The sequence below is a fragment of the Melozone crissalis genome, unplaced genomic scaffold (genome assembly GCF_028551555.1).
Source record: "Melozone crissalis strain CALT ecotype California unplaced genomic scaffold, PUWL_Pcris_2 ptg000013l_1, whole genome shotgun sequence".
In the NCBI taxonomy this organism is placed as follows: Eukaryota; Metazoa; Chordata; class Aves; order Passeriformes; family Passerellidae; genus Melozone; species Melozone crissalis.
In genome coordinates, this window is record NW_026535791.1 from 53525285 (window position 1) to 53541957 (window position 16673).

Consider the following 16673-nt stretch of genomic DNA (forward strand, 5'->3'; position numbering starts at 1 on the left):
AGTCACAGTATAATGTGTGTTTTTTAATATCATGAGTGTGATTCTGTTTCCTTGGTACATAATTTTACTGGTTTGTTATGTTGATTAATTCTTTGGGCCAAATGAGCATAATTTACATATGATCCACTGGGTAAATTGAGCAAATTTCTAGTTTACTTATTTTAGTCTTCTTTATGTTTTGCCTTTATACTGTCTCATGTTGTTTAGAAAAAATAGAGCTCTGATTTCAAAATGTATAAAAAATCAAGGTCACGCTGATGTTATATCTTTCAAGGATAACCAAGTTTTATTTGTTTATTTCTGGAAAAAATATATAGAAAATTTCAATAGGAATACAATTCAATGGAAAATTTCTAGTGTAATAAAAGTTCAATCATTTTATCATTCCCTCTTCCATCATAGGAAATTTTTACAAAATTTATGTTATTTATATGTGGAAAGAACCTTAGTGGCAAAATGTACACACTGACATAAGCAGACTTATATTGAAATTTTAATTTACATTCAATTTGCATTTTGTCTAATCTTGTGTTTTTATAACTTCCCTGACATTTTAGTCACCCTATTTTACTACAATTTAGAAAAAGCGAGGATTATGAAAATGTACCCATCAATTATATTTCTTGCATAAATAGGAAATCTTTCTTACAGAAACATGAAATCTTTGAAAAATTACCAAAAAAAAAAAAAAGAAAAATCCAAATAGAAGTTTCATTAACACTTGAATATATTATTCTTTTGTGTCAGAGAAGTATTAACAAGTCTAAAGAACTCTTTGAAAAATAAGATTTTACCTGAGGCTTAATTTCCTTTTCTGAATGTGGTATTTATATAGAACTTTATCTAGTAAAATGCTCTCCAAACTGGGTGTTATTTTGCAATAATCAATGTTGTTCCAAATTTTCAGTGACAAATTATGACTCCAGTTATTACATGACTTAATTTAGAGACTTCAAAGATAAGTACCACTTCTAGTGAATTCTTATTATTCTTAACAAATTTTCTTACTCGTTTCATTAAAAACATGACTGACAAGTGTGTTTTAGACAGATGCAACTAAATCCTCTAAATTAATGATAAAGACTTTTTACCTGTAAATTTCTTGCTAGGAGTAAGATAAGGTTGGAATGTATTATGAGTACAACACCAGCAATTTTTTTAGCTTCTAACAGAGAAGAAAAAAGACAAAAAAACCCCTCCATTAACAAATGAAAAAGCAACTGCTACGCATTTATCTTTTTTTTTAAAGAAAACATGAGTATAATTTTTGATTCACACTGTGGAATTCAGTGGAAATCTTCCTATTGGTTTTAGAGGGAATATATTTACACCAATAAGCACATCTGTGATTAAAGAATTGGGGAAATTAGAGCTTTGCAGAAGAACACTATGTTCTTTTCAAAGTTACAAATAAGGACCTAGCACTTCCAGGCTTTATGTCTTAAAGTTATTTGCTCATTTGAGGTCATATGAGGAAATATCATAATGACTGAGTAAACAAAGGAAAATGTTCCCCACAACACTTAATTTCCTTCAAGAGTTAATTTTGATGTGAATTCTTGCAGTATTTCCAAGTAAATATATATAATTATGAAGTACACATTTGAATGTAATATAAAAAGAAGGGGGTCTTAACAAAGGTCAGGTATTTTAATAAGTAGTTCAGTTTAAAGAATTATGGCTTTTATCCTGTTAGCGGGCAAATGGAAGAACTTTCTCAACTACACACTGCGGCCAAGATAACCTCTGACAGACCAACAAAGGCATGTGACATGTGGCACTGGGCCAAGGAGCACCTTAGGACCCATTTAATAGGCATCTTCAGTAGTGGTGGCGAGAAAAAGAACAAGCCAGAACTCTCCAAGTCATGTATGTGATGTCCAGACTGCCCCTGGATGTGTCCTTTGGTTTACATCCATGCTCTGGCTAACCCAAGGCTAGATTAAAATGCATACCTGTATGTGTATGCACAGAGGAAAAGGGAGAAAGGGAGAGCAAATAAATACTAGATATATAGCATAGCATAATGGGTGAAAAAAAATAAAGAAATGCTGATTTTATTATTCACAAGGTGTGTGCTGGAATAGCTGGCTTTCAGTAGTAACATAAAAGGTATTTTTATATTCTACAACTTAGAGAAAAAACGAGAGTATGATGATAACTCATTAAAGTATTCTGAATGTTTAGAAGAATAACTCTGAGTAGAACACACTATCTTATTTTCTAGGGAAAACAAAATTTCCTTTTACATCATCTGGTTACAGTCACTCACATTTTCAGTAGAAAAGTGTGCACTTGTGGACTCATCAACCTTACCCATATTCCACTAAAGCCCATGAGTTACGAGAAAAAATAAGAAGAAATAACCAAAACAGAGTGTACCTGTATACATTTTTGCGCAATATTATTACATTTGCACCTTCTCATAATATTTTCTCTTCACCAGCCTCTGCTGACCATTAATATTACAATTACTACATACATCTCATATAGTTTTATTATACAGAGGTTATACACCTCTATGTAACATTTGTACATTTGTACCTAATTGTAAGAGAAAGGATGAAGGAATTCTTTTCAGCCTCACGGTTTATCTACTGCTGTTGTATTTATTTCTACTTTTCTCTTCTTTTTGGATCTACTATTTTCTAATAGTTATCTCCATCATTATGTCTCATATGCTATTTCATTATTCTGTTTTGTGATGCATTACTATTTGCCTCTGTAAATGTAAACCTTGCTTTCACCTATTCTGAGATTTTATGTCATAGTTATTTTCTATCTTTGCTCCCTGTCCCAACTGGAGGTTTTTTTTTTTTCCATCGTAAAGTCTCAGCACAAACACTGAGCTCACAGAATGCTGCTTCTGAAATACTTGATGCAGGCAGTCCATGAGCTTAGCTTCCATTTCTGATTTCTCTCCCAAAAATTCTCATAGCCATTTCAATTACTCTTGGTGTAATGGACTACTAGGAATGGATTCACTGAGTATGCAAATTATCAAGAAAGGCTCCAGGCCCACCTTGTTCTGCTGAAGACCATGAACACTCAGAGTGGTCTTCTAGACGAAGTCTGTGCATTACTGATCACACTTTATGCTTGGTGCCAGGGAAAACCACTGTGGATATAAATTTACTTAAAAATAGCCAGACAGTGCAGTTCTTGTCCCACTCTACATGCACTTATATATCTTACCTAGCCTTTAGCCTTTAAAGATTCATATTCATGTTCCTATCAGAGCAGGCCACGAATGTGATTTTTTTCACCTTCTGCAAATACATAATTTTAATTGTTTAGTTATCTGAAAAAAATATCAGACTTGTTCATTAGTCACTTGATTTCCATTATTGAAAAATAATTCTTTACTTGAACATCAAGTCAATCTTGCCCTCTGAGTTCCTACATCATCTCTATCTCTGAATTTACCAACTTTAGACCAGAGTCCTTCACCTTTTCTACATCTCATTCTCTGAGCCCATACCTCTTGCTCCTCTCTCCTCCATAGGTGTCTCTTCTCCCTAAGAATTACCATCCTTTCATATTTTTCTGTTCTTCTTTTTCTACTGAACAGCTGAATAACTCCAGAGAGGCAGAACTGCCTTGACACTCTCCATTCTCTATCCCATTATTCTTTAATTTATGCTTGGTGTTAGTAGGGTACATCTGTTTAATTTTGTTGCTTGATTTAAATTTACTTTATGTAAATCACATTTTCACCCCTTGTATTCATAAAATCATGCATGGAGAGACAGATTTGCTAAAATGAATCATAAGACATTTCTCTTAATCAAGATAATTTGATGCTTTGCCTTCCTCATTCACAACTGAATTAAAAACTCAATGCAGCTATATTACTATGGGGTTTTTTTGTTTTGTTTTGTTTTGTTTTTTTACCAAGTATCAGTGTAGTTTGGTTTTAATTCATGTAATTTTACCAAGAGTATAAGACATGATAACAGTATGTATCCAGTTTTAGTTTGATTCTTTAAACTGATGAGTGATTTTCTAGAAATGATTTCTTCTGAAGTTTCAAAAGTACAGGAAATTCTCCGATCCTTTAAAAGTTTAATTATTCAGTAAATTATTCATTAGCTTAAAAATTATTTTTCAGTATCCTAAAAATAGCATATTCAAACTTTTATTTTAATCAATATTAATCTCTATCTTAATCAGCAAGAAGAATGTAATTTGAAAATGATTCTGTTAATTTGTACTCCTGAAGTCCATTGAAAACCTGTCTTTATACTGCTGGCTGCCACATGTGGTGTGGATCAGACTCAGTTTTAGGTGAAAATTTCATTTTCTCTGAGATTAGGGTGCCTTCTATGGATTTGTCCCCCATAAATGTGTAGACATTTTGAGTTGGGGTTTTTTGTTTGTTTTGGCTTTTTGTTCAAAGAATCTTTTGCTATTTAACTTGTGAAAAGAAAGAGATATGTTCTTACATGCCTTTAAATTAAGAAAACTTCAAAATTTAGGCAATGTAGTGCATGATGAGATATGAGTTCTCTCGATGTGATAAGAGAACTATCATGGAAGTATGAAAAGGATGTTGTGTTCCTTTCCTAGTTAACACAGGGTCTTTTAACTGTAATAGCCAAGATTAAATAATAAAAAGCCTAGCTTTGACACCTAATCCTTAGTTTGTCTGGTACAAAAAAGAGACCAGAAACATATCTGTCTGTCTTTTTTGCACAGTGGTTTGACAAATCTCCTGCCTATGACTGTAATATTTATTTATAAAGTATAAGAAGGGAAAACCCATGAAATCACATTGAAATTCCTGATTCATTCTCCCATATTTTGTAATGAAATAATTTCCAAAGTGAGTCTAATAACTTTTCCAAATAAATTATGTTATTCAGTGCCAAGATTTCATAGTGCAAAAGGATTAAAATTAAATGGAGCATTCAAAAGATAAAACCCCTTTAAAATTGTGAAGTTCTTTTGTTTGTTTTGGGTTCTTTATTTGTTTTTTAATATGGTTGGATATGTTCACTCCGAACATCTTCAAGTGTTTGGCATTTTAGGTCAGTGTTAGGAACAGATACCATAATACCAGGGGTACATATTTTCCCACAAAAACATTTTTGAAATTATTTCAGGTTTTTAGGTGGACAAAACTAAATTTCCATTGCATTGCTGAATCCTTGCACCACCAGTAGCAGGAATTTTTTTTTGTATCAAGTGCGTGCTTGCTTTATTTTAAAAAGAAATATCCTTTCATCAATATAATCTACAAAGTCAAGAGTGGGATATTCCCTTTTCCATAGTTGTGAGCAGAGTTTTAAAAAGGAGAAAGTGTTTTGCAAATGGTTTTAGAACTTGGCAGTTAAGTATTCATTTTGGGACTGAAATCAGAAGCATTGCACTATAAACTGAACTTAGACAACAGGATCAATTAGCCCTGCTGCAGTGGGAAAAGACTGCCATTTGTATGCCAGAGGCCAGATTGCTAAATTGCTAGTCTGTTAAATAGGACAGGGACACGGGCTGATGCCAGGGCTGTGGGGAAGTGTTGCATCCACAAGTGCCAGTGGTTTGCTTGGAGGCATGGGCGGCATTTCTAGATCACATCTTCCAGTATATGCCTGCAAAAGGAATCCATCTCACCTGCTCCAAGATTGCTTGCAATGCACAACAAAGTTCAGTTTGTGAGGAAATTTAATAAATGGGGATTGGCATATTTCCTTTAACAGTACATTCCTGAACCAAACTAAACTAGTAATGTAAACACAGCTTGGCAGTCTAGCGTTGTGTCTTTGTCATGTGCACTATTTTCTGAACTTTAATTCTCAGTATTATGGATTTTCTTGTCATTTTCCTGGTTTCTGGTTTATACTTTTTTTCCAGTTCAGTTGGTCCAGCCTCAAACCATTTCCTGGCTCCTCCTCACTTGTCCTTGGTTAACCAACAGCCACAATTCTTCTGCAGCTCCTGCCGTCCTCTTGACTCGCCTTTGTCCATTCTGCATAACTTGCTTTTACTCACATTCCTGTAACCTCATTTTTTACAGATGAATGGGATTTTTTTCTTTTTTCTGAGGAACAACTGAGGTCTACATTCTGCGACAGAATTTTTGCAGGTGGGAAGTTATTTTCACCAAGTGAGTTTAAATACACAAGTTATCTTCTCATCTATCCCTCAGTTGTATTTGTGTGTGGATCTTCAGAGCAAAAGCTTATGTAAATCTATGAAAAAAAAAAGATTTTAAGAGGACCAGATACAAAATACTTTTAAAACATTATTTTTTTCTTTTTTGGTTTTCTATGAATTGCAAGTAATTGCAAATAGCTTTTATAATCTGACACTGAAAACTGGCAGTCAGGAAACATATAATAAGCATATATATATGTAATAAATAGATCTTCATATATATATGGATGTAGAAATACATCCCAAATATCTAAATATGCAGACTTCTGGACTCAAATGTTAGCAGAAGTTCCTATAAAGGTTATATATTTTCACATCAATCATCATATTGCTTATTAAAACAATTGAGATGGTATATCGACCAAAAACCTTTCCCCAAATTATGTATCCTACAAAATTATATTGTTATTATACTTAACATTTCAAGGTTTGCAATGCAGAAACTGATCTGAAAACAACTGCTAAATTTCTAATCACTTAGAGTCAGAACTGCAGATTTGGACAATTGTAAAAAGCTGTATGCTCACACAGTCTCTTTCAGGCAATCATTGAGATAACTGAAAAGTATTAATTTTCCCATTGTAAATTACTCTATTTTTGAGGAAAGCAAGATTACAGTAGGATTCTACAAGTTCAGAGTGCATAAACTCCACAACTATCTCTATCCAAAAAATCATAAAACCAAATAATTCCAGATGACAAACAAAGCTGAGATCAGATCTTGAATTCAAAATGGAGAATTATAGTCAGTTTAGTACAAATGCACACATCTTTGCAATAATAAAAAGTGCTTACCTAATCCTCCAGCATTACCTGTGCTCTTCAAATTATTTTTTATATGCCAGATTCACAAGAATTTTTGGAAATTGCTGAAGTGCTTCTATATCACAGTGATCTTACTAACAGGAATTATTTTAATTTCTGTTTTGTTGTTGGTGTTCTTTCTCACATGGTATGTATTGACTAGACTTCTCTGTTTCTGATTGGTCACCTATTAATAAAGTGCTGTGTGCCAAGGAAGTCTGTAAACCTGCTCTACAGAGGTCAGTGCAGTCACTGACAGGCTACCAACACCCTGAGGGGTAATGTTTGTTTTCAATCTATGTTAGTCCCTAGTTACTCGGCAGCCTCCTAGAAGAAGAAACAGTTATTCACAAGAAAACCCTTCATTACACGTAAGATCTGGATGGAGGGCAGGCAGCAGGAGCTGAAGAGGACCAAGTTCCTAACAGAAACCTCATCTCAGCTGTCCAAATTTCCAACAACTTATGTCTTCATTTTTCTTTCGCTGTGTGCTGCAGTTCTGAGAGCTCTTAACAGCTGTTACATGTGTCCTTGGTATACCTTACCTCACATGAAGTAACTTCAAACTCACTATTTCTTGAAACAGCAATTTACAGAGCTGTTGCAAACTGAATTCTACTTTCTACCTTTGTGCATGTACACATGATGATTTATTCTCATGCCTCTACCAGAAATCTCTGTCGTGTCTGATTTGGAGGCATAGTGAAACATCTGCAGTCAGATGAGAGGATTAACACAACGCTGGGTATTGCTTCTCTCACACTTACTGGAGCCTTAGTTTTGATAATTAGATTTTTATTTGATTAATTTTTAATCACATCCTTACTGATTTTCTGCTGTATTAATGGTGCAGAATTTACAGTCTGGAGAGCAGCATAGATATTTTGTAATGAACAAAATTATAATGGGTGAAAAAGACTTTCAAGCCTCATGAATCAACTCAGCTGCTGATTGTTGCCCATCTCCAGCAACTCCCTCACAGACCACTGCTCCTTGAGTACCTCCATTGCTTTTTCCCCAGTCAACTGAAAACTGAGTAAGGTGCTTGGCCGGCCCTTCCCTGAGTACTGGGGTAAGTTAGCTGCACATCACTCTTCATCTCCTAATTCTTTCTGATAGTCCTTCACCAAGAAGAGAAAAAAAAAAAAAAGGATAATAATAAGTAAACCGTTCATATTTCTTCTTTCTCAGTTCCAGTTCCAGCTTAGAGGGACCTCTAACATATCAGTTTTTGGAGATTTTTGAGGGCTCAAGGGCCAGTGGTTAGTGGAAGAGAGTATATTCCAGGGACATTTTCTCCATGGACTCCCACTTGGGAAAATGAAGAAAAAAGCAGATTTGAAACATAACCCCTCTGTTGGGTGTACATGCAGGGTGGTTATCCAGGCAGGACCTGCACCTTGTACTATCATTCTTCCCTGGTTTTTGAGTTTGGCACTTTATCTTATATCATTCCCTGAGAAATGTGCACATTTCACTTTGCTGTGTTATCTACAATGGCAGCACTGTCTTCTGGTTAAAGTAGGGCATCTTGGGATCTAATTTTATATTTCACAATACCCAGATAAGCACTGTAGATTATGTTCTGCATATCTAAATCCATATGGTATTCCATTATGACACAAAATCTCTGTTCAAAATTCCATTATAGTCTAATTTTCTGCAATGATTTAATTTGACTAGTCCCTGTAAAAATGTATCCATTGAGATAATTTTCATTTTTTCTGTTGTCCCTTCACACAGAAGAAATCCATCACATTACTTTAAGGTCATTTCATATCATGTAGTATCATATTTCTTCCTGTCAAATTCATTTAGAAACAATCTGTGTTTGACTCTTATTTATTTTAACACTCTTCCTGCAGTTTCTTTGGTGTTGTTGGTAGGGATTTTGAAAGCAGAAACTTCATTAAAGATACTTTTGCAATATCATCTTGATTTCCTGAAATCTTCAAACTCCAGTCTAGTTTCTGAAGTGAGACATCCATTGACCGAAGTGTACAAAGCACTCATGCAGCTCAACCTGCAAGTTGTTGCCTATAAAAAATAACCACCAGTGCAGGAAACTAGTGCATTTTCTCTGAATTCTACCTTGGGTCTTGCTCACCTTTGACATGGTGTAATGGAATTTTGATGCATGAAAATGTTAATTGTATTTGTTTTCCTTTGTATGTGAAAGAAGTCACCACCAAGTGGAAGGCAGTATATCATGAATTCTTGTCGTACGAGGCTGACTGTGCCAGCGCCCTGTTAGCTTGCACTGATGGTGGAATCAGGAAACATAATAGCTTAGAAAGGTTTTTATGTTTTGGTGGAACAATGTAATAAAAAATTATGTGTATCTAAACAAGAATTACGAACAACATAGGGTTTGAGAAATCTTGCTGTGGAATAGAATGACATACTTACTTAATTTACCTTTGATTAAAGATCAAGGTAGAAAAGAAACAAATGCCAACAGTGAATAATAGCAATAATAAAAGCTGCAGGGTAACAGGAGAGCTGGCTGCAAGCTGGCCCTTCCCACTAAGACATACACTGTGTCAAAGCAAAGCTGTTAGGCTGGCGCAAAATGCAGTCACAGAGATCGATGCATTTCAAGGATGAGGAATATTGTCATGTAAATAACCCTCAATAGAACTTCTTAAACACTAAAAGCAGCAAGGAAAATGCCAGATGAAAATGCTCTCTCACAGTCATACAGCACAGAATGGAAGAAGTCTGAAAACAAACTTAAAGTTGTGACAGAAAAAAACACACAGGAAAACATATCTGCATCTCTCGGAAAGCATCTGATGTAAAAAGAGATAAAAGATATGACAGGACATTAAATGAGTGAGGGCTTTGAGTCAGGTACAGCAAAAAGCAAGATATAAGACACTAAAATCTCGAAAAAAATGGTCTCTATAAATGCATTATTTTAAAAATAAAACATATATAAAGCTCTCTTCTGTTTTCGTGCCATCTTTGTCTCTTGGAGAGAAATACAACTGTGCTGTGTAGTCTAAGTCAAAGCCAATATATGTCAGTCCTTTGTCTAGCTTTTCCCTTCTATTTAAACTTGGAGCCCTTGAAATGGGACTACTGTGAATCACCCAGATAACCTAGAAGCCCTGATATAAGGCACTAGAGGAAGAGAAAACAAAGAGGTCATCTATTTCATTCCTCATTTATGTATGTGAATATTTCAGACAGTACTGTCTGAAAAGGTTTTGCTATTTTATGTAGAGAAGGGGTGGAAAATGAAGTTAGGAAAATGGAGATATTGCAAAAATATTTGCAAACTTTCCCCTGATAACAATGGAATGTACCTTATTTATTAGGTGTTTATTTTACATTTGAATTGTTGGGATATTACTGCATATTGTCTTTAATTACTAGTGTGTCTTAGGAGAGCTGCAGTTTACTTAGCTTATGACAAAACTCCTTCTCTGATTTGGACTTTGTGATTGGATTGGGTCTAAATCATCCCTGAGTGATCTGAATTTCATTACATCATTAAAAATGGGATGAAACCATTTGGGTAGGCTACAAAAGACTAAGAAAGCATAATTTCCTTAAAACATAACTTTTAGAAGACACAGTGAGTAGCTTAGTACCCACTATGGTAAACCAAACAAAATGGCTTGAATCAAATCTTCATCCAGAAGTAAAGTATTTATTATGCTACAGCTCAAAAAAGATGTTTAGACATTTCCAAAACCCTTCTTTGTTTTTAATTTAATATCTTACTTTTCAGGCTAATTTGATGGGTTGAGAAGCATTTAAAATATTATGATATTAAATTTACAATATCATAATTTCTAGTAGGATAAAAAACCCCAGTTTTCACCAGCTGTTAATGGCCTCTGGAGACATTCAAGCTGATGAGGTTTATGATTCCAAACAACTGTAGATGAAAATATGAGAAACAGTTGACAATAACTAAATAATACAAATGTAAAATCACAAATCTGAGACAAGCACGTAATTGTAATGGTATTATTTCATATGATTTTTTATGTGATATTAAATACCATTAAATTGTAATACTCTTAGCAAAGCCAAAATAGGAACATACTAATCTTCATATTTATATTTCAGGCAATAAAAGAATAAAATAACACAATATTAAGTTAGCATGAACAAAGTTCTGAAGATGTTCTCTTTTCAAAATGTGAAACTGATTAGCTGAAAATAAGCAAATTTATTGAGTTCACCCAGAAATTTAAGGGGAACAATTCACAGAAATGACACAATTGTAACCCCTCTTTGTGTGTATGAATTATCTCAGAGCAAGATGTGGAAATTTGAAGTGTACCTGTAATTAAACATATTTGCTGAAAAACGCTAAATCTGCAGTTTACTTGCAAAAGCTTTATATACAAATTCAATATTCAAAATTCAAGCCGCTTGATTAGGTCAGTATGTGCATGTTTCTATCTCAGAAGCTTGATTTTTGATATCAAAATTTTGATATGAATAATTAAGACTGATTTTTGCAAATACTTTTCACTAATATGCTCAAAATTAATCAAATATTATTGGTAGTACCTCTATTCAGCAGAATAGTTACAGAAAGAAAACAACACCCAGTTCAAATTACTAAAGTGTTTACATACCTTTCCAGTGAAAGGAAATCTGGTTGATAAACAGAATCTGATATCATAAAATAACAAATTATTTACTTTCTCAGCCTTTGAAAGAAGAATGATATTGACATCCTTGCAATATATGTAAATACCTTAAATGCATGTGTGTAACATATGTTGCTAGTTTTACATATTTTTTCCAGCAAAACTCATTTTGTATTTAAATTTAAAATATAAAAATGAAGTATATTGACTTGTGGAGCTTGACATATTAGATTTATCTGCATTATTTGATCCCTAACTTGGAAGATATTTTTTGCATTTTTCAGCTGCTAAGCTATACACTAGTATGGGAAACTGCTTACCCAAGCTTTTCTTTCAGTGCCTCAGAAAATACTAACAAAACAATTAAACCATTGCTTCAATGGGAATTGCAGTGTATACAGGTAATAAATATATGGAGTTTATTTTTTTAAATCTTCATTGTCTGAGTTGCTTTCCTTTTACTGGCAGGCTTATAGAACTACAAAAGCCATGAAAACTCAATGCTAACTTAAAAGTGCAACCTCTGTAACTTTAATTTTTTTATACTGAGTATCAAGGCATTGTTTACAGTAGATAATGAAATGGAGATGGGGCAGAAAACACACCTCTGAAAGACTTTCTACACAAAAGGATGAACACGTAGTTATTTGCACAAAGCATTAGAAAATACCGTGATATTTTATTATTAAAAATGCTGCTGAAAAGTTTATACATATGTGTCCAGCCATATATATCTTCTATCATTACTTAAGGCAAAAAAAACCGAAAAATTGCAAAACAATAACAGAAGAAACCATTGAACCCTGTGTGCCTCTTAAGGACAAGAATATAAGCCTGGGAAAGTACTTTTGTTTTTCTTTTACAGTTTCAAAGTATATTTTGATATCATTATTATAGAATTCTATGAAGACCCTATAAATCTGTTCCCTCTATAAATCATACATCAGTCCAGATGTATCAAATTATTAAATCAACTTGATTGTAATTACTTTTAAAAGCTAAAATCATTCACTTACAGGAACTTTTTTTACCCAAATGTCACAAGCCTGACACAGTACTGTACATATTGCTAGCAGAAGACAATTGGAAGTACTAAACAAATACTTTAATTCACATTACAAACATACCCAACTGATTATGATGCCAAGCATCATGACCTTTTTTTTTTTACTTTTTTTTTTTTTTTTTACTTTTTTTTTTCAAACCTTTTTTTAAGAGTTATAAACTGCTGCATCTCAGCTGAGGCATTACATAGCTGGTGGAAATGGCCTGGTATAGAGTCAGCATTAATATATTATGTGATGGATCAGTGAAAAAAACAAAACAGTTTTCCATTTCCTACTACTTGTACTTCGGGGTTGCTGCTTCATCACATTCCAACCTGAGCTCCCAGGTCAGATTTATAGCGCATTTACTGCAGATAAAGGATTATATCAGCCACACGTTGCATTTTTATCATGTCATTAACTTCGTATTTCTTTCCTTCAGAATTTGCTTTACTGCCTGCTACAACAAAGAGTTGCAGATGAATAGACCTCAGTGAATCACCTTATCTTTGCTTTTTTTTTTGTAGGGGTGACTATTTCAAGGTATTTTATTAGGAAAAAAAGTTGTAGAAAACAAGAAGAGATACAAGGCATCTTGTGTTAATCATTATGGGACATATGATATCAATGCAGTTTAGTTGTGAATTAAAATAGAAAATACATCTGGGATAGTCACGTTCAAGTGCAGACCAATTTGTTCAAAGATCTTTGGTTACTATCTCTCAATGGTGGAGTACCTTTCAAAGACAAAATATAAAGCAATCTTCATCTGCAAAAACTATATTCTGGGTTTTCACATTCAAATCAGTTGTTTGAATCAAACTGCAAAGTTACTTTGATAGCTCTGCTTGGCCCCTGTTTTTCTAGTGAAGGAAAAGCAGAAGGGAACAACCAGCTAATAATTTTGACTTTCCTGAGAGTGATGCTCTCTGGGATTTTCAGTTTTATTCAAATGCAGAACAGCTGAGGATTTCTCTGCTTCTCTCTCCATAACGCTCACTGACTGTGGGACTGAGTGCAATGAATCAGCAAATAAGAATTTTCTGACAGGTACACTCTCAAGTGCAAAACAAGATACTGGGCTGATAAGTTCTTTACACACTCATCATTCTGAACAGTTTGAACAACAGCCAGCCAACCAATCCTGCATTTCCCAACTTTCAAATTGTAGTTTTATTTTGTTTAGCAATGCTGAGGAGGTGCTTTCTCAGCTGAGATTCTACTGCAACTGCTGGTGAGTTTAGAGCTAGTTTTCCTTGAAGAAGGCTGACCAAAACACAGGCTTTCATTGCTTTTGTCAGGGCACAAAACTCTTCGTAATGTATCACAATAACCAAGAGCTACAAACTGGACTCCAAATATATATTATTGGATGTTTCTTGGTTCAGTTTAACAAGCTTAAAATAGTAATTCTTTAATTCTTTTCTTTTGTATTTTTTCTCTTTGTTTTCCAATCCATTGCTGTGTTGGAATTTAACAAAGGCTAACACAAAATTAAATTATAGAAAAAATGTTTCAGAAAAGAACAACAATCTCCTATGAATACTTTAACATGCACTAGTGCAACCTGTAAGAGAAAATACGCAGGTCACACAGACAACTGTATCCTCTGCATGACACCATGGCCTCATATAAATGAAACATGTTAGAAAAAACTCATGGTTTTTGTTAACCACTAGTAATTAAGAAGAAATTCCTCCTTTGGTCTTGGAGGAAACAGAGGTCATATGACTAATGTATATACACATAGGTCACAATCGAATGCACAATCTTTCTAAAAGCTCTTTTCAAACTGAAAACATCAATAAAAGCTGCTTCTTTTTTTGTTTGTTTTTAAACTCACAGCTATGTACATTTTTACAAAGTTTCTTTAAATATAGTTCAGGCTGGCAAGTCATCTCTTTGCACAGAACTATACGTATTTTACTGCATAGTCAGTCCTCCTCTTTTTTTTTTTTTCATTTTTGTTTTTAATAATAAAATTCTATTTTCCCCATCTGAATTACAGCTTCATATGCTGGGTAAAAGCCCATGGTGATGTCTTTGTTTTATCAACGGCCATGGTATGGCACATAAAGAATCTTTTTTATAATTTTATTTATTTAAAAAAAACCAAAACAAAACACCTGTACAGTCACTGGCTCTGTCTTCCAGAAGACTCCGCTTTGCTTGTTACACTTACAACACCATTTTAAATTACTTCTTCTGGCCCCAACTTTCAATCAAAGTGGCTGAGATCTTAAAGCAGTATTGTAACAGCAATGTACACTTCACATTTCACAGGGTTTGTAGTTGATCTTTAACATCAGTGAGTTTCTGTGGGAAGGATCAGTAAGAAAATAATGACTGTCCTTCTCTTTTACTTATTTTTACTTTAGATTTTGACAAGGTGTTCAATGGATGGTATATAACTTTTTCCTCTTCTTTTTTTTTTCTTTTTTTTTTTTTTTTTTCTTTTTTCTTTCTTCCAAGTGGCTTGTGAGGGTAGATGGGGAAGGGCTGAGCTATACCCTAGTGGTCGAATGTCCATGGGGCAAATTTGTACTGTTCTGTCCTCCACTGAAAGTGTTGAAAGTATGCAAAGGCTGCATTCCTGTTAATGTATTTGGAATCATGGTTATGGTGTTGGGTGTCATTAGCGGGATGTCATCTGGGGACCTTCTCAAAGTGAGCGTGTAGTCAGGCGGACAGGTGAGTCTCAGTGTGTCGTGGGCCTGCAGCGATTCACACTCGTGGTCATGTTCTAGCTGCTTCATCTGCAAGGACATGATCTCCTCATTTTGTATGTGTGCTATGTCGTTGGTGGTGTTCCTCTGGGGGCTGGGGCGCCTGTGAGTCTCATGACGCCGCTTGTCTTTCTTGTAATATAATGCCGCAAAAGCTAAAATATTGAGGAACAGCAAGGAGGCCCCCACAGCAATGGTGACGCTCAGCTCTGTGGAGTAATCCCTCTTGTTTTCTATCAGAACTGTGGTATCCTCTGGAGCTGTTTTATGGGTGTCTTTCGAGTGTTTGGGATTGTTGGCAGGTGTCATTGCTGGGCGTTTGGTGGCTGGCCATAATTTCCCAGGAGAACGCCGGGTCACATACGGAAATGAGGTCATGTCAGGAGGGGGGACTTTAGTTGTTGTGGAAACATACTGAAATATTTCATTCAGGTTGTGAAGGTGTGGTACCAGCTCCAACCAGAAAGCAACTTTGGTTGCTCGATAGTGATCACGAACTCGAGGTTTCAGGCCTATGTGTAAATAAAGTTGGTCTTTAGGATTGTATTTGGACCAGGCTACTTCTTCAAAGCGGTTGGGTTTTGTGTGGATGAACTTTGTGTCCTGTGGAACAGGCTGGTTTGGATCTCTAAAAAAAAAATTAAAACAGACAACATTACAGTCATTAACCTTTCTACAAAAAACCTGCAACAAAACAAAAGCAAACAAACACGAAACCCTCTCAATCTTATAGTTAATAGATTATCCAATATTTACAGTAACCTAAAAGCAGAAGATTAAAATATTCCCTAACTGAAGAACAGCTGTTAATAAGTAATCAAAAGAAAATTACTTACTGTACAGAGCATCTCAGATACTACAATAGTTTTTTGACATGAAAATGAAGAAATCATAGTGTTTCAGTTACCAAAAGGTCATCTGAAGTGATTCAATACCATTCTCCAAGGAGTGCATCTTAGAGACATACCATCTTAGAGAAGTACCAACTACCCCTTTCCATAGTAAATGTGTAGGTTCAACCCTTCTCCAGGTTTGACACTAACTTTTTAATTTAAGGTACCACTTCTTCCTCTGCTGTAAGTAGTAAACATGGGCATCTAAGCCCCATGGCAATATTGGAGGTCCCTCTGAACACACAGAATTATACTTGTGCACATATTACAAGGGAGAAAAAACCTCTTCAAAACCTGAAGTAGCAGGGCTAATACATGTACCTGGGAACCATTTCTACTTGGGTTTTTTTAATTGAGCTATTAGTCCTCCTCCATTTAAATACTTGCTTGGGTGAAAAAACACCTTTGAACTACCTTTGTGTCGCAAATCTT

The 16673-nt window shown here is 34.7% G+C and overlaps 1 protein-coding gene across 2 annotated transcripts in view; it reads right to left on the reverse strand.

Moving 5' to 3' along the window:
- Positions 1-12084: 12084 nt before the first annotated feature.
- The window catches only part of NLGN4X (neuroligin 4 X-linked), a 160630-nt gene continuing 156041 nt past the window's right edge, over positions 12085-16673 (reverse strand). For both annotated transcript variants that reach the window (XM_054271442.1, XM_054271439.1), the window contains one exon: positions 12085-15976. In XM_054271442.1, the coding sequence (XP_054127417.1) occupies positions 15127-15976 (850 nt within the window). In that variant the 3' untranslated portion in view covers positions 12085-15126. The remainder of the gene's footprint in view (positions 15977-16673) is intronic.